Source organism: Harpia harpyja, chromosome 1, assembly GCF_026419915.1.
Source record: "Harpia harpyja isolate bHarHar1 chromosome 1, bHarHar1 primary haplotype, whole genome shotgun sequence".
NCBI lineage: Eukaryota > Metazoa > Chordata > Aves > Accipitriformes > Accipitridae > Harpia > Harpia harpyja.
Genome location: NC_068940.1, coordinates 102,170,487 through 102,196,734, shown reverse-complemented (window position 1 = coordinate 102,196,734; position 26,248 = coordinate 102,170,487). Strand labels below are relative to the sequence as shown.

Sequence of the window (26,248 nt, the reverse complement as noted above, 5' to 3'; positions counted from 1 at the left end):
ACAAGGGAGATGAGTCAGGACCCAAGCTGAGCCTGACAGAGAGAACCAGGCACAGGACAAGTCATGAGGGGCTACATCCTCTCTCTGCTAACCAAACCCCAAGTTACTCATCAAACACCTTGACTAACGCCACCAGGACAACCTGAGAAGAAAGATGCTGCTCATGCCGAGCACTGGTCTGAAAGATTCACCTCCAGAAAGGATGAGTTGCCACAATACTTTACAGCAACAAGGAGTAGGACCCACAGCTGGTTCCCAAACCCCTCTGAGCTTGGCTTGTAGTAAGGAGCAATGAATATGTGGCAGGCTTTTTTGTGCAACTGTGGGAAAGTCCTACTTCTTTCTCACCCCTCTAAAGCTCAGAGGGTGATAGAGCACTACTAACACCTCTAGGAAAATCAAATGGGATGGTATTTAGAAGAGCCAGCTGTTCCTGATAATATCCAGACTCTAAAATAAATGTGGGCAAATATGAATGCAAAAGGCTGGATGAAGGAGCAAGTAGCCAGGATGAATTAGAGGACACATCTCTTCCTGGGCTGTCTTATGATGCCACCGGGTTGTCACACTTTAGTCATTTACAGACACATGCAAACGGCATGAAAACACTGGGCCAAATCCATCCACAGTGCAAATTCATTGAGTCCCAGCAGATCTACACTGGGTTCTAATTTGGCTTATTATGTATAACTGAACATAATTCTAATTGACGGGTTTGATTACGCCTCACATCACTTCTGCTCTAATTTACCCCCGTGGGATGAGAAAGAACTAACACACAGATTGAGGTCTGGCTCCAAGGGTGACAGCAACAAGACGAAGAAAGAAAACCATCCCTGGACCTGTGCACGATGGCCAAGGGTGGAGCTGGAGACATTCCCTCACTGAAGAAACATTTACCCTGCTGGTATTCAGGAATCAGGTTGTTTCTAATTTACCATTACGCAGCTTTACCTACCCAATAGTTTGCTACCCACCCCTGCAATATCTAATCTCTACTATTACTACATATTTTATGGAGTGGGAGTACCTTATAGGCATTTTGGGGGTAAAAACTCTGCTTAGTATGTGAGGGAGAGTGTGTTTGTGCATGGGCGGGATTACAGTTTGGGGGATTTGTAGTTTATAATTATTTTCTCCCATCTGTCTCGTATACGCCCCCTTCTCTTACAGACTCTTCATGTCTCACATTAGGAGACAATTTCAAACCTACAGGGATCAGCGGTGCCAGCCCCACCTTTCTGGGGAGGAGGGTACTTCCAAGGGACTTCCAGTTAATGTGGATGAGAGTCTGGTACACTGGACACATCCATCAACCAGTGTGGAAGGAAAAGCTCTTCTCCTAATGCATTATAGTTACTTCAGAAAGGTCAGCCTAGACCCCCACCAGGGTGGGAACATCCTTGCAGGGCTGGGACTGCACAATAGTGACCATGGACAGATCCATGGACCTTGGTGAATTCATACTGTAAATGCTTTGGGCCCAGAAAGCCCAGATGACAGCCCCAGGTGGTAGGAGAAGCTAAGGAAGAAAGGGCACAAGTGGTTGAAAGACAGCATGTAAAGTGGTTAGCGATGGCTCACTCCCAAACTCCAGAGGCTTGCCTCAGATCTGGGTCTGGCCAACATCTTGATTCATACCTTTGATGAAAGGTCAAGAATGTGCTTGTGAAATGCATGGTGGGACCGAGCCCGGAAGGTCTTGAGAAGTGCTCGAGAGGAGAGGAGCAGAATTCAGACAGACCACGACCTGAAATGCAACTATCTGAAAGAAGCAAGAAGGAGATCCAGAGAGGTGAGTTCAACCTCCTGCCCTCGGGAAGGACATCTCCAGACCACAGGCACAAGAGGTGCTGGTTTATGCTCCGGAGGGCAGGGAAAAGGACTACAAAGAGCCAGCAATGAGAGCAGCATCCCATCAGAGTTGTGGGATGTGCTGACTGGAGGGGGTACACAGGGAGGCACATGAACCCACCATGGCACAGGGGGGATAACCCCCAACTTTTCTCCTGCGGGGGCTGAGGGCAGCTGCCCCCATCCCAGCCTCTGGGCTCCCTACCCAAGACCAGGGACGCTTCCTGCCACCAGGTCAAGGCACATCCCACGATCAACCCGATTTGCTGTTTGGCCAGCGGTGAATTTCAAGCAGCAGCTCTGGCTTTGGGACCAAGCCAGCCTGCGCAGAGGAGGACACCACATATCCATGGCACGGATTTCGGGGTGGTCAGCGCTCTGCCGCCCGGTTAGCAGCAAGGCTGTGCGCATACAAGGAGCATTTAAAGGGGTGGAAGGAGCCATCAAGATGTACAAAGCCAAATCTTGTCCAAACGCCTGCGAGGGAAGGCAGCGGCGTGGAGGAAAGCAATCTGGCACCCTCTAGTGTGATGCTCCGAGAAAAGCTCGTCCCTCCCGCACCCTTCCCCGTACCTCAGCAGCATCTTTCCTCACAACCACACAGGCCGTCTGTGCCCACGGGCTCAGTCTCATCAGCCCCCTTTAATTGCCATCCACTGTAGCAAGACACGAAACTCATTAGCGCGAGCAGCAACGCGTCACGGTGAGCCTGTTGGGTCATTTGCGTCCCAGGACATTCAGCGCGTGCAAGCCTGATCTGCGAGAGATGCACAGCCCGGTGAGGCTTTAAAAGAGATTTTTCAAAGCTTTGGGAACCTGGCGTGGCTGAGACTGGAGAATTGCCAATGCCAGGATGCCAGGGCCACCGTCCCACGCAGCACCGTGTGTGCAGGGTTGAGCATAAAGGCAGACATGTCCCAGGACACGTGCTGGGAAATGAGATATGTCACTGTTTGACAGCATTAAGGCGGGAGGGAGCAGATTCAGGTGACTGCGTGACATCTGGGGTGGGAACTTGTATTAAGAGAGTCTGAATTACACAAAAAAAACCCCCAAGGACCAGCCAGGGTCTCCCAGCCCAGCCCATCCCTGGTGGTGCAGGCACAGCTACAGCTGCCCGAGAACATTTCACCTTTTACGACTTGGCTCTCAAGCCATTGGAAGAAAAACAACTTTCTTCCCGTCCTAATCACCTTCACCGTCCTCCAGTGAACTTTTGCGTAATGTATGCTGTGTCATCAGAGCAGCGCTGCTCCACGAATGGTAAACAGGTGCCCATATATTTCTCAGGATGACAGTTCACATTATCATTGAACCCAAGGAGCTGACACAGAGCACAGGCAGGAGGAAATAAAATACCCCCAAACCAGAGAGCACCGTCCCCTCCCAGGGACTGAGACCACTTCCACAAACACTACTGAACCAAACCTCCTCCTCTCCCGGGGCTTTGCAAACAAAAGGGGTTTGCGGTCAGACCATGCGGCCATGAGACAGCAGTTGGTGGCCTGACCTTCAGCACCTGGGATAATGTAGGTGGGACGGCTGTCCCAGCAGTGACTGCCGACTCTGCCAGCCATCAGAAACAGGACAGGGCCAAATCCCAAAAGGCCACGATAGATATTGTGACTGGTACAGCAAACACATTAATGTGAGTGTCCCTGTCGACCCCGGAGAGCTGGCACCTAACCAACCTTCATGCCACTGAAGGTCACCCCTTCTTGCCACATTGTTGCTGGCATTTTTACATGTCAGAGGTTTCTATGATCTGCATAGAGTTTTGGGTTTGGTTTAGGGCAAGCTCGTCACCTCAAAACAGTCCTCTATCCTCATGCCTCATGCTCTTCCTTGTCCTGTTGGTCCAATGCCAAAGGACCCTGCCCAGGTAGGAGGCAACCCAGGGCCACGTGTCTCCTGCATCACCTCTTACATCCCCCACTGCCCACCTCCACGTCCTGTGCTCCCCTGCACCAGCCAGATATTTCCCATGAAAAACAGCTGCCAGTAACGCAAGCTATGGATCTGGCTCAGCTCTGGGTAAAGCTGGATCCAATTTTACAAAACCTGTCTTGCAAGCAAGTTCATCTATAAATAAACACAAAACCTGGGATGTTTGCCTGGCCCCTGAAACAAAAGGATTTTTGCTACGCAGCTTAAATTTTTATTGCTAGTTAGCGTAAGAGAGGGGGAAACACAAAAATGGAGGCTGAGCCAGGATCTATGCAAGCTTTTGCAGGCAGATCAGCCAGCGTATCCCCTTAATGACCTTTAAAAATCACTCTTGCCTGTCATGCTAAATTGCATGGTCACTTTGTGATGTGGACACATGTTCACAGAAGACTGAGCTGAGACCATTCATGAGACACATTGCACTAAATTGATGTACATATTCTAAAAAGTGTGATTTTTCTCCCTTAAAGATGTAACATCCCTTCTTAAAATCAACTTTTATTTTCAAAGCATAGACTCACCAAAAATGAACACACTGAATTCGGCAAACTAAAGTCATGAGAGAGGTGACTCAAGCCATGTTCAAGACATTAGAGTTATGACCAGATCACCAGCCCCCATCAGAAGCAGCAATATTTTTTGGAGCAGGGCAGGAGGATAAACATTAAAGCAACTCACTTACACTGGCCTTTCCACTTCCAAGCCACGGCTTCCTTGACATGTGCAATGCTTGAATCTTTTTGGAAGACCACAGAAAGATACAGCCTTACCTTAAAATATTACAGAAGCAGTGCTTCCTAGGCCATCACTTTAAAAACAGGTTTTGGAAAAAATGCAATGGGCGTAAGTACTGCCCTCCCCGCTGCAAACCAGGCTGATGCTGCTCTGTATCCTGCCCACCATAGCAGGTACCTAGGGAAAAGTAGCAAACAGATGATTCTGGGTGTATAAAATTGAGTTCCATCTTCTAGTTATGCACTTACCTAAGACACAGAAGGAAGCGAAACCGAGGCCCAAGCATGATACTTGATCTACACTTGTACAACAGTGCAGCATCATGCTTGTCCACACCTACACCTCTTAAGTGCTATTGCAGTAGGAAAACTAATACAAGAATACCCAAAGCAAATGAGCATCTTTCATCTTCTCCCCACCCTCCCTAAAAGTTTTTAATAAGAACCATTAAATGAAAGCCAGAGGGCAGGTCATTGCCCAAGGTCAATCGACACCTCTCCCTTGTAGTCAGTGAAATTTCATCTGGCGAGGGCTCAGCCACAGGACCTCAGGAAGGTTTGGACAGGAGCTGTGTTGGTGAGAGCAGAGTGAAATCAGTGACAACAAGAGAAACAGCCTGAGCCGTTGTAAAACTGAAGAGCTGAAACCAACTATCAACTCACTGCCCCTACTTCTCCGCTGGGAAAAGAGAGGATTGTGCGAGCAATGGCACATATCTGTGTTTGTGCCATTAGGGGAAAAGCTTTACAGTTAACAAATTTCTTGGTTTCCATTCCAAAGATTAGTGAAACAGAGATAGATTTTTCTCAATATCCCTATTACCTTATTTTTATTGCTTGTTTTTTAGCCATTACTTAGTTGAACTCAAACTTACTGTTAAATGTACTCCCATCAATGCTGGTCAACAAAGCATTTAGGCACATGCTTAACTCAAAGCAGATAACCAAGGTGCATTCAGCAAAACCCACCCATACGCCTCACTTTTTTTTTCTCTGAATAGGGGCCCTCCATCATTTTAAAATTCTTTTCAGCATAAAGTACTGCAGCCACAAAAATCAATGCACTATGCTCCATCAGTGTGCATCTGTCACTCAGCTCCCAGCACGGGAAAAGGAAGAAGCACACATAGAAAACGCTCACCCAGTCCCTTTCCTTTAAGAACAGCCAAGAGTAAAAAGATGCATAATTTAGCAGAATGGTTTTATTTGTGTATCGGGTTATTTTAAACGTCAGCTAAGGTTATGTTCTTGTCTTCAGTTGCTGCTGGGTGTTGCTTCAAAGTCATTCTGAGTCACAGCTCTCCATCTTCATCTGCTGATGGGCCCCCAGGTAGTGATGGAAACATAACTTCCCTTGACATGGATAACCTCCAATAAAGCAGCGACTTCCCTTTTGACATGCTGATTAGAATAAACGAGGGGAGGCGGAAGGGAAGAGGAAGGGGACCGTAGCTCTTGAAAACTAAAGAAAATGGGTCACATCCTGCTCTCTGCTTCTGTGGCATCAGATTCAGTCCAAGCTATTTGCAAAACAGCAAGAAACTCATTAGACTGCTGCTAGAGCTATTGATGGAAATGCAAATCTTTACCTACAATACCTTATTCCACAGCAAATGAACAGAAGGCTGGGGAAAACCAGAAAGCTGTAGTCTCGAGTCTGAGAGTCCAGCAGACTGAAGTATCACCTCTGTTTTTCAGATCTCAGTCCAAAAAAACCTTAAGGTCTGACTTCACTCAGATTTTCCATTAGTTGCATCAACACTGACTTTAAAGAAATTCCTGCAGGTTTCCACGAGCCTGAATAAGGTGCAGATCAGAGCCTGAGTGTTGCGTAAATCAGCCTCGACGCGGTGCAATATGAAAGGGCTCTGCTCAGAGGGATACAGTCTGGCTGGTGCTTTGCGAGACCAAGGGACGTCTCTTCCAGAGTCGAGCTTTTGTTTTGGCCTGACACAAGACTTGCCAGAGCCAGTAATTCTTTCCATTATCTTCCACGGACTTTGGATTAGGTTGCTTATAGTAAATTCAGCTTTGGCTGCCCAAAGTGATACTTCATGAGATCATCTAGTTCAGAAACCGGGTAGAAGGTTTCCAGAAAAATCCTGCCCTCGTCTTCCAAGGGATCCTGCTGAGACGATGACTGAGTCATTGCACTGGTCCCAGTATGGCTACCTGCAACTGGTTCACACAGCCAGGGGCTTCTGCTCTCTAAGAAGAGTACTAACACCCCCCCATCTTGACCTTTCAGTAGGGTCTGCACTCCTTGTCACATGCACATTTTCCACAGAGCGCCAAACATTGTCATTTACACCCATAAAAAGCTGAATTCAGCACTCTTTCCATAAAACGGATCGTGAACCCTTAACACCACTTGCCTCTCCTTGGAATAATAAATTATGAGGACAAATGGCAGAATCATTATCAGTTTCAATATCCAGTCATAAATAGTCTTGTAAGAACACTCAAATGATGGTGTTTTATTGCGTTAGATATCACTTGCCATTAATTACAGCATGAAACTTTTGTACTTTGATGAAAAGCATTTTAGCCAGCTCAGTTATAAATTTAAAACAGTCTTAAAACAAAAGTCACCTCAAGTTGTGGGGGTTTTTTTTTCTCTATAGATCTGAACACAGAATAGTATTTTAAGATTGGAATAACACAAAAGCAAGGTTTTATAAAAGTTATTTTACCGCACACACATTCAGTTTTAATGTGTACAGCAAACTAACAGTACCAATGGCTATTTTTTACAATAACATTGTTGGCAGCTGGATTTCACTGCTGCAGATACTTCATAGTTCATTTGGTTTAGTGGGGGTTTTCTTACTAATGATCAAGTGCTGTTGTGAATCAACGTGATCTAGTTTACGTTTCTGCCCTGTTTCTTTTGTTTGGATCATTTCTCCTTCCTTCTGTCACTGTAACTCACCATGCAGGACAGAAAAGCAGCTGGCTGCAGAGCGTCCTGGCATCAACAGGAGCTGGTGGGTTCAGCCCCTAGCAAATCTGGGATACCCACAAGACCTCACACAGAGAAGTCAACTTCAGCCTAACTTTAGAGGGATGACCCATGGGAGTGAAGCCAAGATCTAAATTTTCAAACAGTTGTGGGATCAGTCTTCAAATTTCCAGGTCGAGGGGACTCAGGCTGCGGCAATTCAAGTTCCTGCTCCTGGGGAGCAGGGTATCAGCCCATGGCATTGATCACATTTTGCATTTGTTTGCAAAAGGGATTAAAGGGATTATTCCACCCCCGCTCTGGGCGTGGTAACCTTACAGCCACCACAGCCAAATCCCCCAGAGACCAAGCTTCAGAGCCTCTGCTCAGGTGAACAGCAGTACATCTATTATTAAATCCAGAGGGATTGCTATCATACATACATGAATGTACAGTCCCAAATCCAGATCCACAGCACCAGCTGTACTGGCTCCCATAGATTTTTTAAGTAGATTTAGAGAAGACATTTTGCTTTCCTTTCCCAATCCTCCAGGAGGAATTATGGGTGGCCCAGCATTTAAATTATTCTCATGAGACCTGGGAGACCAAGGTTTGGCTCTTGTCCTGCCAAAGGCTCTCGCTTTGCCCAGGGACACAGGAAAAACACCCAGCTTCTCAGAGTTATGGTGGGAATCTGCTCAAGCTTAAGACAAGCTAAGCTCAGGAGTCAAATTCCCATGACAGTCAATGGAGATCTGGTCCCTGCATTCAGCAGTGACTTCTTGTCCTACATGTGCCTGGAAATGGCCCCCAGGAAGATCTGCTCTGTAACCTTCCTGGAGACAGAGGTGAAGCTGACCAGTTTGCAATTTTCTTGGATCCTCCTTACTCTCTTTGAGGATGAACTTATCATTAGCCTCTTCCCAGTCATTGGGGACCTTTCACGACCATCACCACCTTTCAGAGATGGTAGAGAGCAGTCTCGCAATGACATCAACCACCTTCCTCAGCACCCTCGAACACGTCCTGTCTGGTCCCATGCACCCATGTATGCCCATTTTGCTTCAGTAGTCCCTAAATTGATCCTCCCCTACTACAGGTAGCACCTATCTCCCCTAAATTCTGCCACTAGACACAGAGATAAAGAGGTTTGACAGCAGACCTTGCCAGTAACGACAAAGGCAAAGAGCACCTCAGCTTTTTCCATGCCCTTTGTCACTAGGCTGGCCAACCCATTCAGCAGCAAATCAATATGTTCCCCTGTTTTCCTTTTTCTGGTGATTCACTTATAGAAATCCTTATTCTTGCCCTTCACACTCCTCACCAGTTTCATCTCACTTTTGGCTTTTTGAATTTCATCCATGTTGGACCATATCTGAGATCTAAGGACAAGTGACATTCCCCAGGACTCATCAGCACCTGTAAAAACAGATGTCATTGTCGCAACTCAACTGTTGCTTGATATGGTGACCATTTGCTTTTTGATACAAAAGTGAGAAATTGAAGAAAAACAGTCTAATTGCTCATTTAAGGCAGCCTGTTCTTTCCCTTCTGCTTAGCCAGTTGAAACCTCATTTGACAATCTGAGAGTTTAGCTCCCAGTGCTCTTGCTTAAAATATAACAGATGGCCTCTAATAAGTAAATTGAAAAGTGCAAATAAGGTTAAAACAATTTTTCTTTATTGAATATCATTAACTTCAAGGCTGTCCACTTTAAAATGCTAATTAAACCTCATTTCCTTTTGCAGGGTTCTAGTGAAGAAAGATTGCCATGGGGTAAATTCCTCTTGTTTGTAGAAGACTAGCCCAGCAAACCGATAGCAAACTGGGCTATCATATGTCCCAAGCTTAAGAAGTAGAGTTGGAAGCTTTCCATTTATTTATCCCTTCCGTACTAGTTCCTTCCCACAAACCAAACACAGTCAAGAAGGAAATTCAAAAGAGGTCAAGAGTGAAACCCCGCTCTGTCCACATGGCAAAGAACAGTTTCTCTAAAGGTCATTAGTAGTCCAAACCAAATGCAATTTTCAGCACAGGATTTCTGACACCATGTTATAGCCCTGCAAAATGTCGTGCTGCAGGTATGGGGCTCTATATTCCTGGCACCACACACAGAGCACAAGAGGTCCTTCAGCACCTCACCCCCACCTTACTCCTAATTTCCAGTTCAAATTTATTCCCAATCAGTACGTGCCACTTGCTCATGTGCCAACATTGTTCTTTACCTTGACTAGCTTTTCCCCTGCTCTTCACCCCCAACCTGAAGGATTTTTACTGAACAATGGTATCGCCTCACAGCTTCTACTTGCTAGGCAAAGCAAGCTAACCTTTTAGTCTCCTCTCCTAGGACATCCTGTCCCTTCCCCTAATCAACATATCAGCCCTCTTCCTCATCTGTTCCAATTTTAATTCTTCTTTCTTGAGCACAAGAAAGCAGATTTGCAAATGTCCTCCCAGTCTGGGTCTTACCAGTCTTGCATAAGGCAACGCTCCCATCTCAACTGGAAAGGCACACAGGTAAGCTCAAGGATAGCATTCACCTTCTTCATGGCCAGGTCATACTCCCAGTTTCTAGTCATCATCTGAAAAAAACTAGTATGTTGAAATCTTTCACCTACTTTACCCCTGCCGAAGGTTGAGCTCCCAGTCCGATACAGGTCCAAGAGGCAGCACAACTCAGCGCCCAAAGACAGCCTCTCATGTTTGACTAAAAGCAATGGGTGCGAAGCAGCCAGCTTTTTGGACAACAGCCTCAGGACGACAGCACCATCATGGGGAGCAGGGAGCTCTGGGTGCTACCTCTGCCTGGTGGGTTTGACCCCAGTCCCAATTTGCAGGCCAGCATTGGTAGGCTGGAGGAAGCTCAGGGAGGGAGCCGTTTCCCTGTCTCCCATAATCTTGGGCTGCTGTAGGTGAGAAAAGCAAGATGCATCAGGCCAGAAGAAAGGGAGCCTGACTGAGTACCTGGGTCCCCTCACCAAGCAATTTCTGAGTCCAGATGCATTCTCCCTCCCCCTCTAAACACATGATTCTCATTCATCTGAGAAAGTTAATTTACTTCAAAGATTCAGGGTATGAATTACAAAATGCAGAATTTGATACAAATTACCTGTCCAGTCTCACCTCAGTGATTTCTCACCTGGACAATCTGGTTGAACATCAGCAACCCTTACCCCAAAAACTCATGCTACGGACAATCCAACATTGCCTGTCCAGTGACTCTGAGGTTCAGCAGCGTTTCTGGGCCAAGAGAGAAGGGGAAGAGTTTCTTGACATTCTGGCCTTTACAGGAAGCACTTGCCCCATGGTGGCTCATCTCTTTTGCTGTGGAAGCCCATGAACGATGAGGGCTGACTACCAACAGGCAGGGGCAGTTTTTAGCAACACTTGTTTAACCGGTCCGTTTATAAAGCATGCCAAAACCACACACAACACAGATCAAAATGAAAAATCTGTATTCACTGGGCAAACAGCAAAATTAGTCTATGCTGAAAGGCTTTTGGGAGAGTCTGCCGTGCTGCAAACATGGTGAGATGGAATAAAATGAAAAATAATGGCCATATCTTCTGAGCCAAGAATCACTCTGAGGAAAAAAAAAAAAAAGCTTTCACAGCAAGGGAGGTCTTGAAATGCAGCTTATTTGCTTATTCATTCAGTTGAACTGTCTGACTAAATCACATATTGGATTAGCTGCATTCAACGTCTTCTCTTCCCTCTGCTCGAGTAGGCGTTTCTTCTAAGGGACAGCAATGGCAGGGACCAGAATAATTAGGCTGAGAAATGGAAATTGTGAGAACATATTGTCGCCTTTCAACAACATCTTTCTTGATCAAAAGGGTATTTCTGCTATATGCAACTGTCCTCAAGTAGGGCAGGAATCTAGCTAAGAAATGATACCAGGAGTGACAGGGGAATGTCCCATCCTAACCTAACAAGCTATGGCAGCAGTGTGAAGAGATGCTCTCAGGAGGCATAAGCTGTTATATCAAAGTTGTGCGAGAATTCTTTGCTTCTTACTTGTTTTCTGCAACATGTTTTACTTTAAGATAAAAGTCCTCAGCTATGCAGCAGCTCCATTTCTGCTCTGTTTCTCTGTCTAAGTCCTGTTATACAGCATGGCTTAGACTATTTTTTAAGGAGAAGCCCATCTTCCAATACACCAGTATTTATCAGATCTGGAACAGAGCTGAGGTTTCAGGAGGGTAGTGCATACTTGTCAGTCAGAGAGTAAATATTGTCTCTGAACAGCAAGTTGAACAGACCTTTGTTTTCCTGTGCAATGCTTGTCTAAGTCTTAAGGGAGCTGTCTTTCACTGAACCGGGGTACTGAGCTTGCAGGCATAACACAAATGCCTGAAAGAGTCCAGCTTGAAGGGATAAACACAAGCAAGGGCATGCAACAAAAGGACAAAAAGCAAGAATGTAAGTAACAAAGCTCCCGACCTATGTCTGCTGGATATCTCCTTGCAGGTGTATGGAGAGGACTGTCTGGAGAGAGCTGGGGAGGTCAGTCTCATGGATTTGACAGTAAAAACAGAGCAGTCCTGGAACAAGAAAGCTTTCTAGTTTTACAATGGTAACTGGGGACAAATCTTGTCCTCCAAAGTTGAGACCAGCTTTGAATCACGTCTTCAGGAGTTCGGGCACAAGAAGAAAAATTGGCTTTTTCTGTCCTCTTCTCCACACTGCTGCTTTTCTACTCAGCAGGGAGAAATGGCTGACTCAAGAGACAAATCACCTGATCTGCTGTAGACATCTGCCATAAGATAAGATGAGCAACAGCCAGAAACTCCTCTCCCTTATGGTCCTCTCCTTTGATTATAAAAGGAGCCCATATGATAGCAGACACAGGTATCTACACTGGTCATACGAATCCCACACCTGAGTGACCAAAGACTTCTGTTTGGCTGATGAGATGCTAAAAGAGAAATGACAACCAGATGGATGCATTACAGAGTACTAAGGCACAATATACCAAATAAAAGCAGAGCTAATCACAGCATCTTAACAAAGAACATATCACAAATACCTGTCATCTGAAGATCTGAGAGCAAGAAACGTTGTATGCAATTAATAATATCCCCAGTTGTTCTAATGGGCAGGCTGACGCATCAATGGATGAGGCAACTTAGTGAAAGACTGAAATCAGAGATCATAGCAGTATCCATAAGCAGTGACAGCTGCTCCTTCACCCTTACCCCTCAGGGTATGTGCTTCAAGAACACTGAACGAATGAGTTCCCACAATGGTCGAGACTTTCCCAGAAGTCTGGGATCACCACAGAAGCATCATTCTGTTTATCAAAGCCAACTTTAAAAAGCAACAGAGGAGCAGAAGAACAAGTAAAGCAAAATGACTCTTGGGGCTGGATTTCAGCAGGAGACAAGTTCATTCAGGGAAGTGTCAACTAAGAGAAGTTCTTAGCATCCCACAGAAATGGAAACAGCTAACAAGGCAAACCATGTACAAGAAAAGGTTGTATCTGCTGCAGGAGAAGAAAAAGGGATTCTAGGGGAAAAATGAATCTAAATATCTTACATTCTGGTAATGTAATCTTTGATGACTGAAAGCTAAACCACTTGAACTGGCTATCCAAAGAGGCTTGATCTAGGCTATAATCAAAGCACAAAAGGTGAGCAGGGGCTGTAACTACTCTGAATATCCCACTCAAAGGTGTCCTACTCACACTTCAGATACACGCTCAGAAAAAAGTAGGTTACCAAAAAAATTCATCCCTAGTTCTTTTGCCCGGCCCATCACATTGTAATTTTGACCTGCACAAAATGAGTCTGAAGTAACACCAAGGTAAGATCCTTTGGTACAGATACGATTTTGTACCCAATTTGCACAAGAGTAAAACACTACTAAAATTTCAAGCCACATGGAAACAGGACTACAGTCACCTTCAGAGAAGCTTCTTAAGGAAATGCTCCTCACAGCATAGTGGTCCCCTGGTAGCTGAGAGACTGTCCACCCACCTGCTTATCATCCTTACCCCTATGTTTGCCAATTTCAACCCAATTTAACATGAGGGTTGAGATCTCGCCAAAATCAAAATCCGAGAGGTTAGATGAAAAATCAGCAGCTGAGAGAGAAATAAAATTCAAATTAGCAACTTTCTGCTAGGGAAGGGGTTATGATTTGGCCCCATATTCATGACAAGCTCCAACAGCAGACAGTTTAATTCTCTAAAACGTTACTCTTTCCTTCCCTCAGCCCCTAACCTGTACACAGCAGTCTGGGGACCAAGGTAATAGAAATAAAAATAAAACAAATGATTTGTTGAATGTTCTGATTTGGCTTTTTGTGGCTTTAGATACACATCCTTCACTGCGCTGCTCTGTGATCTGTGGTGGTAGCTGCAACTCCAAAGGAAAAGAAAGCTGAAAAACAAAAAGGTCCCACTGGGATCGCACACAGCGGTATTCAGCTCAATTACTTATTAAAGGACCGGCAGAGCACAGACTTTTTTCAGTACATTACTTACTTATTCAATCAGTGCTCCAGCTCTCCCAGACTGATCCCTTAAGAAAAAGCAAACATCTTTCCCTGTTTGTTTCCAGCTGCATCACAAAAGACTTTAAAGACTTCAGGCTGCAAAGAAAACTGTTTGTCTTTGGGTCATGGAACACGAAGAGCTTGTGGGTGAATCCAGTGCAGCTCTGATTGACTGGTGAGGGCACAGGGCCATCAAGCTAAGGAAGCTGCTTGGATTTTTCCATGTAACTCCATGACCCACCTCCAACCTACAGTGGCTTTGCTTGTGCGGGGCAGCAGCTGCAGGTTGGGCAGCAGCTGCAGGTTAGACAGCAACGAACAACCTCCTTTCGGCAATCAAGGGCGGGGGGTGTTTCCAGGAGATGAGATCAATTTTCCAGCAGATTAGTCTAGACTGGAAATAGCTCAGCAGGTCTTTAAACACAGAAGCTAACCTTTTGTCTAGACAAGATGGGGATGCCATGTTGCTCACCTTGAAGAACGGTAAGGTCACTTACGGCGGAGGGAGGGAGGGAATCAACCACCATCAAATAAGTTGAGGTAGAAGACATTGGCTTGCCTTTAGGTTTCTGTTAGCTAAGATGTTAATTAAGTCAGTAACCTCTCTACTCCAGACAACCAGAATAACATACGGTAGACAGGGTGGCAAAAAAACACATGCTTTTGGAAACGAAAGGGCACCAGATCCTTCCGCCACTGGGGACTTTTTTAAAGGGATGCACATGTGAGAGCAAGAAGCCTGTGGTTCCTTGGCAGGCTAATGTGCATTCCTGGAAAGACAAAGAGTGGTGGAAGTCTTACAGCAGCATTTCTTCAAAGGACCTTTCAAGGGGGGAGATTTATTGAGTCTTATTCTATCTGACACTAGTCAGTGAACATGTGCAACTTTGGTGAGCTGGAAAAAAAAGAGCTTGTCTATAAATTCTTACACTCCAGACACCATTCCTCAGAGGCCAGCCCTAATAAACCCATCACCACAGCAATACTATAATTCAGTGGTGCTCAACTCCTGGCCCTTCAGAGCCTTGCATGTGAGTCTTTTCTCAGGGACTCCTGCAGCAAGCACACAGTGCATCAGCTCCCCTGAGGAAACAGTGTTTTAATGCTAACGGGGGACATACCAGAGACCCCCAACCCAGCCCAACAGAGAAGGAAGCGTTTCCATCTCCCTATCCAGAGAAGAGCTCAGGCCCAGAAAGTAGTTAAACCATCCAGGCAGTATCCTACTAGCAGCACATAATACTTTGTTAGGAGCCAATATATTATCTAGAAATGTTCTAACATGTGCTATGAGCTGGGAAACATAAGCTTTAACCTTCTTCAGCTGAGTAAGAAATTGACCCCGAGTCTCCCATTTCACAGGTAAATAAAGCCACAAAACTACAAGAGACATCAGTCTTCTCGCTCCGATAAGCCAAATGAGCTACTCAAGAAATTGTCACCAAAACTGCACAAAGCTAAAACACCTCTCTGAACCCCTTCCCTGTGTGGTTAATCTTGTTGTCAAACCAGTAACCAGGCAGAACTAAAGGCTAATGATGATGGTAATGCTGCTTAAACTAGTAGGCATTGTTTAACTTGCATTAATGAATCCTTCCGTACCTCTCTACAGCCTTGCTCAATGACAAAGCAACTGCTGACGGTGGAGGCCTGTGAGAAGTATTATACGTTTTAGCACTGTACCTTGGGACCCAGAATAATAAGCACATAAAAGAGATAGATGTGTATTTGTAATGCCAGCTTTTAAAGCAATTGCTTAAAAGAAGCCTGCTTTAGAAACTCGGAAATGTAATTCTTGACCTTCCTGAGTAATCATGCTAATATCAAGAGAAGTTATAATTATTCAGTTGTGAACAAAAAAAGGCACTGTTCATACTCACAAATGAAGCACTTAAATATAAAAGGGAAAGCAAAGGAGGAACATGCCCATTCCCCTGCCACTCCGGAGGGGAGTCATGGCAATGGGTTCCCACCCTCACCCCAGAGATGCTGCAGGGACAGGGAGAGTGCTCCTATGCCACTGTAGCGTGAAGAATACGAATTTGAGTCACCCAGCTCCAGCAGGGACATAATCCAGCTCTCACTCAATAAAGAGATCCTCTACTCCCTACAATTCCCTGGCTTATTCCCTAGGCACATTACAACTTCTACAAGAAGGGAAGAAAGGCTTCGGTTGCTTTCATGAAACAAGTCTGCTTTATTCCCAGAAAAAATTCTATCCTATGGGAAAGATACCTGCACTGCAGAATGGTGCAGTAAAGTGCTCCCACTTGCACAGGGTGATTTAGGATGTTCAATCAAATTCTGCCACTTCCACACATCTCTGCAGAAAGATCTCCTAGCTTGTATTTTCTCTTAAGGTTTTCTCAGCTAGAGGCTACTTAATCTGGACTAAAACATTTGAAGTGAAAGAGTAGCAACAGAACAAGACAGTCACCAGTCCTGCTTGAGATCCCCCAGAAAGAAATGGGATATCAGTGGTAGAAAAACAACAGTGACCTTCATGCCCTGTTGGGAGCAGAGCCGTACTTCTGCAGTCGCACTCAGCATGACACAAAGAATTTCATAGCCATGATGCCTGAAGGAGGAAAGGGAAACAGAATAACCCCAAACTGGTGTGCAGATGAACTGACTGCTTTTTGAAACAGAAAGGAAATGTGTAAAACTTCCCACATTTGTTCCCTTATTTTCATTTTTACAAAACTGATGTCAAGTAAAACATTGTGCAATGGTGTCTGTATCACATAAGGCCTCTGTGCTTTCCACAATTATAAAATCCAACCATGTCATGTTTTATCACACAACAGACTTTCCACAGTGTCATGTAACAAGAATTCCCCTTCTTGGAGGATCCCAGGGAGTCTTTAAAGACTTTAATCAGCCTTCACACCACAAATCTCCACATATTAAAGAAAGATGGGATTAAGTCAGTGTGCTTATGCTTTCTGTTGGGTTTCATGTAGGCAAAGATATAAACATCGACAAGTTACAGATGTACAGAAAGATAAGTCTCAAAAGATTTAAGCAGGAGAAGTTGTGGAATTAAGATACTGTGCTAGATAGGTATGCAGAGGCCAGCATGCTAAACACATGGAATCAAAGCTGATAGAGATGGGTAGAGTGATTCATATATACAAGGGACTTGACTTTGTCATCCAGCTATTCCAGAACAGCAAGCACAATCTGAAAAGTACCTAAGAAAAATTGAAGTCACAACCACACAGAGCAATATGATGCTTTTCTAATCAGGTTTTAAATCACAGTGTAATTTTTTCCACCAACACGCTCAAACGCAGACATTTAAAAATTATTTGTCTATGAAGAGGAACAAAATGATTTAAACAACTCCAGTAAATTCTGAGCAAATCTTTCTGATCTTCTCCTTGGGAGTCCACTCTTCAGCCGACTTATAAATTTTGTTTGCTTCTATTTCGCAAGACAAGAAGAGGTTGGGTTGTAGATAACCTTCTGTTCAAGTGCAGCATATCTTTTTAGAAGTGGACGATAGAGCTAAAAAGGAAAAAGAAATAAGCATGTCTAGGTTGAAAAATTAGATTTTTATACACACTGCAGTTACAAAACATCTACAGACCTGATAAATGCAGCATCTTCATAAGTACCTGAAGGTTTGGGGTTTTTTTGCCAATTTGCTCACGAAAATGCTGCAGAGCCTTTCTTCTTCAAATGTTGCAGTCCTTTTTACTGTTTCCTTTACAGCTTAATTTTATGACATGAACAGGTTGTTCTTATTGTGGCTGTGTTCTTGCTATAAGCAGAAGTCATCACTTCCAGACGAAGCAGCTCAGCTAAAGTCACCTCTCCCAGTCTGACATGCCCCCTCGGTAATAGCTGTCCTAATCACCCAGGCAGAACTCCTGTCCTTGCCTCCCTCCGCTACCTCAGGATGGATCACTGCCTCTGTCCCCTCCTCCTCTGCCTTGCTAATAAGCACACCATCAACCTCTAGCACAGTCAAACACCACCATCAGAAAGGTCCTTCCTGGCCAATATGCTGACCAGGGCCTTCTAAAATACACTTTACACTCCCTCTCCCGCCCCTCTCATATTCCTGTATGTATTTGAGCAGCTTCTCTCCACATCTTTCACAGCCACAACTTTTCCCATCTACAGTCTGCTCCATGACCAGGTTCCTCACTCCTTGATCCCAGGCTTTTTGTATTTCCCTAGCTAGAATTCTCCAGGAATTCTGAGATCCAGAATTGTTACAACTGTAAAAAGAAGAATCAAGACTCAAATGTATTCAAAACCCCAGATTCAAACACACCCTATGCTTTGGGATATGGGCAAGATCCATGCTGGGATTTGTTTCATTCATTACCTTTTTTTTTTTTCCCTTTGCTTCAAATTCATCACAGGACATATCGCAGAAGATGAGCTGCTTGTATGTGACCAGGTTACATAGCAGAAACCCTGAATAGAGCCTAGTCCTACTGCTGGCTCCAACCCAAAACCGTACTTCATCTAGATCTGGGAGATACACCTTCTTCCTTATCTCCTTTTTCTGGTTTTAACTGTCCAACTAATAAAATCAGTAGTTTGACAAGCCATACCAGGACAGCTTCACTCATTTGCTGGCTTAAGCACAAAGAAGGGACTGCCAAGAGCCAGTGTGGGGTCTGGTATAGGCTCGAGCAGTCCTTAAGAGGATGCCATAAGGTCATATCCCTGCCGCAATGAATCCTACGGGCCGCCAGTCTAGTCTACAAGCCCTCTGCACTGATGTTATTCATAATCAGGGCAGTCTCGCTCCTGGCTCCAGGTTCAGAGAGGTTACAGAGTCATAATGAATCATACCCAGCAAACTGAATTACTGCTCTCATCAATAAGTGAGATCCAGCATTTAAATGCATTTTATCCTTTTCCAGGTAAGAACCACAGCCAACAACTGTATATGTATATGCATGAAAAATTCAGGAGGAAAATGTTTCAAGAGTAAACTATGAGGCCATAGGAAAAGACAGGGTTGTTCGTGCGCAGTTTTATGTACAGCCATGCAGTAGCCTTGGTGTCCATAGCAGTCACACTTTCTCAGACGAAAGAAAAAAAAGTCACATAGTTTTCTCATCTAGGAAATAAAGAATTGGTGTCTTTTGGTTTTGTTTCAATTGATGGCAAAATATCCAGTTTCTGTGTTTCCCTCTTCCTGAATGATAGCTTCAGTCTGACCAGTGAAACCTGGATTTATCTCTTCATTCCCACTTCCACCTTCCACAATGGCAGGTGAGAGTGACTTAATGGACAAATTCTGTAGAAGGAGCCTGTTTTGATCAACTCCTCCCTTTTACCAACCAGATTTTACAGAAGTTAAAGTACATTTCTACAACAGATTAAGTATATGAAGGGGAAGAAGAGAAGGAGCATCTACAGCAGATGGAAAGAGACACTGTTGGCTAGCTAAGGCATCATCAGGACAGTTTTAAACCCATCTCACAGTGACTGAGGCTTACAGTGTCTTTCACTGATTAAAACAGAGAAACCTACTCACTCCTACCTCTTGCAACAGACTTCTTCAGTGACCCCAGGCAAGTCATTCAACATGTATGTACCCCAACCCCTCTTCTCCACAGGACAGCAATACTCAGATCCATGGAGATTTATGCAGATTTATGGGGTTAGAAAATAAAATGTACCACTATTATGAAATGCCACATGACTCAGCATGGTATTTTTAACTAACTACATCAGGGCCTTGGGGGCTCAGTGAGGTACATATACATATTCTTTTCGTTTTCCCAAAGAATATTATTGCTCCCATTTCTGCTAAATATGCACATCAGAGTAAACAAAATATTGAGCAGGCAACTATGGCTATACTGGGAGTATCAGTATGTCAAACAAAAACAGCTCCTTTATTCACTGAAGCATCTATAATCAAGCCTCACTATTTCTTACTTTGCTATTCTGTAAATTTGATAAACCCTAAGTGCTCCTCAGCAAAGATTCAGCACAACAGCGCTGCATTGGTAAGTGAGCTCAGGCACTGAGAAAGCAGGCTCCATATTCCTTACCCAGCAGTATTTTTACAAAATACACAACAGTGCATTTACTAGAAGGCTGGGAAGTATTATTGTTAATACATCACTCTAAATTAAAATGTGTCAAAATAAATGAATAACCGCATTTACTGATATAGTTTCTTTTCCTGTTTATTGGCGTTAAGCACTTAGCTTGCTAATTGAGAAAATTCAGGCATTTTCAATAAGCTTCTCAGCCATTAGTGTAAATGAATGTTGCATTATGGACCATCTGAAAAAAATGCAAACAAAAAATTAAGAATATTCCTTGTACTCTATTCCTGTTCATTTGGGGTAATAAGCAGCGCAGTTCAGAGGGTGAAGCCAAAGTCTTAAATTCCTCTTCCTCAGGGAATTTGGCTGTAATTCCACCAGTACATCATGGCTGATAAGCGCAGCAGTACTACAAGCTTTTCATAAACAGTATTTTACATGCCAGCTTGACACCAGCTGAAGTTTGGGGCCAAAGCAGCGCAGCTCCCATGAAGTACAGAGAAGAAAAGCTAAACTGCACCGACCGAGACCATGGCCTGAGCACGCACACAGTTGTGTCTGTGAAAGATGCTTCTCCATGTCTGCTGCGACTGAACTGCCTCCGCAGAACCTCAGGCAACTCCTCCTAAGCGATTCCAGGAGCCTTTTTCCTGAGGCAATTGTATAGATTTATTTTTATAATTGAGGTCCAAAGGGAATAAAGAACTCTCAATGATGCATAAAAACTCAAGAACATAAATTCCCTCTCTGTCATAGCCTCAAACCTAATATATCAAACCATGATATTTAACAAAAGTAATTACATGTATCACAACATGAACCTTATTATTGTCCATAATTTAATTGCCCTTGCTATATTATGGCCTTTTCTCCTGCTTATCTCTATAGCCTACTCCACAACATCAGCAGTACTCTGACGGCTTCATTTACAAACCCTAAACTTCTCTCCTGGGACAATGTGGCCACACTCCGACAGTCCCACAAATAACTAAGAAAATGCTAATGATAAATATTGCATTATAACAGAGAATAACTTAACCTGCCCTCCCTGAAAAATGCATTCAAATAAATGTTACCTTGCTCTCTAGTCCAAATCAAATATGTCATCCTCATACTGTATCTCACCATAGTACCAGCCTATGAAGTCAACAGGGCTTTTAGTGTTTACATTGTCCCTGCTGCCCCCTAAAAGCAAAACCAGCTACAAATTATTACTACAAGTGACAATCCACGTGGATCCTTCTATCTCCTGCAATGCTATGTTAGCCAGTGATTGGAGCAATTCACAATTTACCAATTACAAAGATGATGCTGATGATTATCTAATTTTAATTTACCTGAGTACATTTAATCTACCCTGAATAGGTTAAAATTAATCAGTCTCTCACAAACACTTGCTACTTTTGATAGGTTCTTTTTTTTTTTTTTTAAACCAAACTCAAATTATTCAAAGAGATTTGCTTAAGAAATCAAGAGTTACAGATGTTTTAATTTGTAGCAGTTGTTCGCCTTTCTTAGCACAGAAAGAATACTCATAAAGCAGAAAGAATATGACAGTGTCCTGAAATACTCTGAAGACTCCTCTAAGGAACCACACCTCAAACAGTTACTTTATTTACTTCAGATATTCATTCTGCAAGCTTATCTTAATCAGTTTAATAGGTTAAAAAAAAATATTGGCTACACAAATCACCTTAATCAAACTCCTATCAATACCTATTATATTTTTGTGGTTGTATTATTATTACCCACTTTGCACTAAATTACCAGCCTAAACCAATTCTAGAAAACAACCTCCCCCTTTCAAAATCTAACTCAACAAAAATATCATTATTTTAAATCAATAAGTAGGTCATTATAAACTTCCTTGGTAATAGGGTCACTTCTATAAATCCACCTACTTACAAGGCAATTCACCAAAGTCAAGAAAACCTGTTAGGTCTACATTTTCCCTTCTTGAATTTTTGCAGGATTAATACATCTCAGTAGAGTCAATAATGCAATCAAAAATTACACATCCAGAGGTAGTGAACTGCACTATGCCTTCTCACTACAAAACTCTACAGGACAACATTACAATAAATCTGACGCTAAGTCATAGGCATACGGCTTGTATAAACACAAGTGATCAACTCCAGATAATCATGTTCTCTCTCATGCTTTTTTGCTTAATTAGCCAACTAGCCAGCCATCTGTGTTTTAACAGATTACTAAAATAGATCTGAATTCTAATGCTAGAATAATAGATTCTTTCTGTTAACATATATTTATTGCTCTAGAATTTCCTGGTTATTTCTGTCACGCATAGTGGTTCTGATTAATCTTTCTCTTCAGGGAGGGAGAGGAGGCTCCAAAGAGGTGAGATGACTCTTTAATTTTTGCTATTCTGAAAACAGGAAGAAGGATTCATCAGGTTAACCCACAGGTGACTGACTTCAGCTAGCCTGGTTGAGTAAGTGACCAAAGACTATCACCACAGTGGTTACCACCAGAATACTTTATGACCCATTTGGTGTCGTGTTTGGGTATCGACAGAATTAGAAACAAGCTCAAGTGAGCCCCCACATCCTACAAATATACTGTGAAATCAGGTTCAACTAAGAGACTTAAGGTCATAGCCACAGAGAGGGATTTATCCTCTTTGAAATGGTCTCTTCAAGGCAGGATGGTCTGCTACAGGATAAAGTCACATTTTTGCCAGACAAGTTGGAACTTACGGGACTTCAATTTCTACTAACTACTAACTCATCACCCATCACAAGGTCTGTGTTCCCCTTTTTGGGACTTTATTCTATTTTACCTGCCTATCAGTTTAACTGAACCAGAAGAGCTGTTTCGTGTGCCCTGCCCTTCCTTTTTGAGATCACATTCATTACCACAAACAATCCCTCAGCAATCAAAGAAACACTTTTTGCATTTTTGGTTCCTGGAAACCCCTACTGCGTGCATAAGCCTTGGCAATGAAGAGGAAGCTACATCAAACTGTTGCGTTTGACCTCTGTCAATAGGAGGTTTTCCTCTCTCCAATGATCTAACACATGTTGTCTCTGACCTACACCAGGAAGAAAGGATGAAACCAGAGCAGATTGCTGTGTTATGACCTGTTTTTTCTCCACCCTGCCAAGATTTAGCTGTAGCCGTCCAAAAAATGTAGGTAAGTGGTCCTGGGAATTTCACATTGGTTAGCCAGACTCTTTCAGAAGAGCTCCTCAGTAAGACAGAACTTAACCTCGGGATGACTTTGAAGTTTATAAAAAGAACTGTCATTTAAGTGAAAGGCTCTAACCTCAACAGAATGAAATTAGATGGACAGGGAGATGCAGCTCTGTAAAAAACAGAATCAAACTGACTCATCACATTATGAATTTTTACTGCACTGTTCATGCTAACATGCTGTATTACTGACAGGCCTTCTGGCTTTCTGCGGTTTCACAGCCATGAAACTAGCCAGGGAATCCACCATCAACTGCAAAATTATAAGACAGGAAGAAAAAAAAAATGGTGTGGAATATGTGATTGCAAGAAGCTGCTTTTAATGGAATGAAGCTGGCAAGCTAAGCTAAAGTGCAGGAACAGTTATTCCTTCACATGCTCTTTGGCCACTGCCTTCTCTATCATTCACTCCTATCTACTGGGGCAATAATTCACTGCTGTACATCATTTAAAACCAATAAAAAGATGTGCTATGAGAGCCAGGTCTAACCAAGTGGAAAAGGAGAAGAAAAGTATCGAGAGGGAGATAATTAACTCTTTTAGCTTCCAGGCCATTTTATGCAGACAGTAAAATAGAAAGAGGTAAATGAATTCCCCACCAATCTTTCCAGTTAGGTTAGCTTGGCCCCTGCAGGGGTACAAGGTGCTTGCTGCTCTTGCAAGGCCCCCGTGAGTGACAGCTGTATTCCCTGCCCTTGAGTTTTCTAGCTGAAGCAGCACCAGGGGGTCAAAAGCAGGTCTCTGAGCACGCTGCACCTCCACGCAAGCCAGCCTGGCAGCTTTTCAGCAGACAGCATTTTTGGGGGGAGCAGGGCAGCAACATGAAGTTGAATCAGACACCGGGGATCTGCTCCTGAAGTGTATTCCCTGCAGAAGGCTTCAGCTGCAACACACGACACAGGCCATTGCTGTTAATTATTTTATCTTTTAAAATGAGGGGGGAAGGTTGAGTAAATGAGATCAGATCAATCAAGTTTAAATTATTCAATGTCTTAATATTTCTGAAGGGGACTTCTGTTCGATTACTGAGCTCCTCCATCTCAGTTAATAATTAAATAATACGCTGGCAGGCACAATGCAGCATGATCATTTCTATTATTACTCATGATGATATCTAGTGCTCCACTACACATGTAGCTGGGAGTTAGTAGTTTTGGCAGATCATTAATTTCCCGGTTTAAATAAAAGCTTTAAAACCTTGTTGCCTGTAGTTAGGGCACATCCAAATCTCATAAATGGAGAGTGTAAGGCTGCGTTGATGTAAAAGTAGCTTCTGCGCAGCTGAAGACAGAGTTAGTTTCACCTTTGGTTATTTAAACTTGTGTTCTCTAGGAATCTTGCCATATTGTATTGTTTGTTTATTACTAGACATTATATTTCAAAAGCTGTTGTAAAGTAACACCTTTGGCACCTGATAGGAAGAGGTGCAGGGTTGCACTGGATGGCCTAAGACAATGATTCCTTCCTTGGTTTTACAGGAGCTGGAACCACATAGTTAGCAACAATGACTATTTCTTTTGCTTTATCTGTGTGGCCCCATAAAGCACAAGCTTCACCTTCCGATGCGCTGAATTTCCCAGGATGGGCATAGTATCGAAGACCTGTGCCTACTGAATCCTCCCAGCTGGCACGCTTTCCAGCTAGGAGCTACAAGTGAAGATACACGATTGCTGACCACTGTTTAAGATCAGACAGGAAGGATTTTGGGGGATGTTTTCCAAGAGGCCAGAAAGCACCATCACCACGCCTTTTCCCATGCTGCTTGCTGCAAACAAGTCAAGACCATTTTGTCAATAGTATCAGTTGCAACCTGACTGACCTGTATCCAAATTCAACCTATTTTATAACTTTTTCTGTCCCTTAAGGAACAGATTTTGCTCTCTGATCACATCCAGTTAGGAAAAAATGACTCTCGCAGTCCTGGATGGAGAGACCAGATTATTGCATCATTACAACACTAAAGATCTCCCCAAATCAAATCTATCTTTACAACAAGGAGTAAGAATTGTGTAACCAAATGTTTCTTAGATTAATCTATTTTACTAGAAAAATTAGTAAACCACTACATTTTGAAGTAGACAGGAAATGAAAAGAAAAATGGTATTCCCAAGCTTGCTCACCTCCTCAGCCCCAGTGGTTGGTGTAACAGCCAATCTAGGCTCCGGTGCTAATTTCACAACATCAGCCAAGGACACATTCATCTCGGCTACAAGCCCTGCAACGAGAATCACAATTCTGATCAATGCAAAAAGCACAATGAGGGATGTGCCTTGACTCCCTAGCAAATTAATACATTATATTGATCTTCCCTGGTCAGGTCAGCATTCAGGATTGAAGGATAAATGGCAGAAGATCTTACATTCCTACGCGCTAGCCCGGGAAGTGGGGACTCTGTGATTGAGGTTTTGCCAATCACTCGATTCATACCCTGGAGAATAGGTAAGCAGCAGAAATGCTACTCAACGATATCAATAATTATTTATGGTTACAACAATACAGTAAACAGCAGTGAAAATATGTGGAAGCAAGGGATTCAAGGACAAAATGTGACTAAACAAAAAAAGGAAGAGAAGTGAAAACACTGTCAAGAAAATATGTTACAAATTATTAAATATATTTATATCTAAGGAACCAGAATAACAGGGGAGTTCTGCTACTACAGCATTTTGCTTTGCAAGTGAATCGCAGCATTTCAGGAGTTCCTTGTACACCTGCTAAGAACCCCAGGCTAACTGTAGAACACCGTACTTGCAGATGTAATATTATACTTTGTAATATTATTAAGGAGCCCTTGCCATCAATATTTCACTTATATTAGCAAGTCTTCACTTTTACTCAATTCCTTGGCCTGGCCAAGAGTAAGTCAGCTGAAAGCATCAATCAAAAATGCCATTCAGAAACACACACGGCAAGCCCCTGGGGCTTGGCTGGCAGAGTACCTGAGCTAAGGAGTCCCTCCGTCAGCATGGCATCTGAAATCTTCACTCAAACGCTCTGTCAACCAAGCCTCAAGATTTCATATGCCAAACTGG

The 26,248-nt window shown here is 43.5% G+C and overlaps 1 protein-coding gene across 5 annotated transcripts in view; it reads right to left on the bottom strand.

The window, feature by feature from the left end:
• Positions 1-17,199: 17,199 nt before the first annotated feature.
• Positions 17,200-26,248, bottom strand: part of XYLB (xylulokinase) — a 100,026-nt gene continuing 90,977 nt past the window's right edge. For 4 of the 5 annotated variants that reach the window (XM_052807390.1, XM_052807369.1, XM_052807345.1 and 1 more), the window contains 2 exons: positions 25,337-25,431; positions 17,200-17,484 (listed from right to left, as the gene is read on the bottom strand). In XM_052807390.1, the coding sequence (XP_052663350.1) occupies positions 17,401-17,484; positions 25,337-25,431 (179 nt within the window). In that variant the 3' untranslated portion in view covers positions 17,200-17,400. The remainder of the gene's footprint in view (positions 17,485-25,336; positions 25,432-26,248) is intronic. The other variant, XM_052807381.1, reaches the window with a different exon arrangement.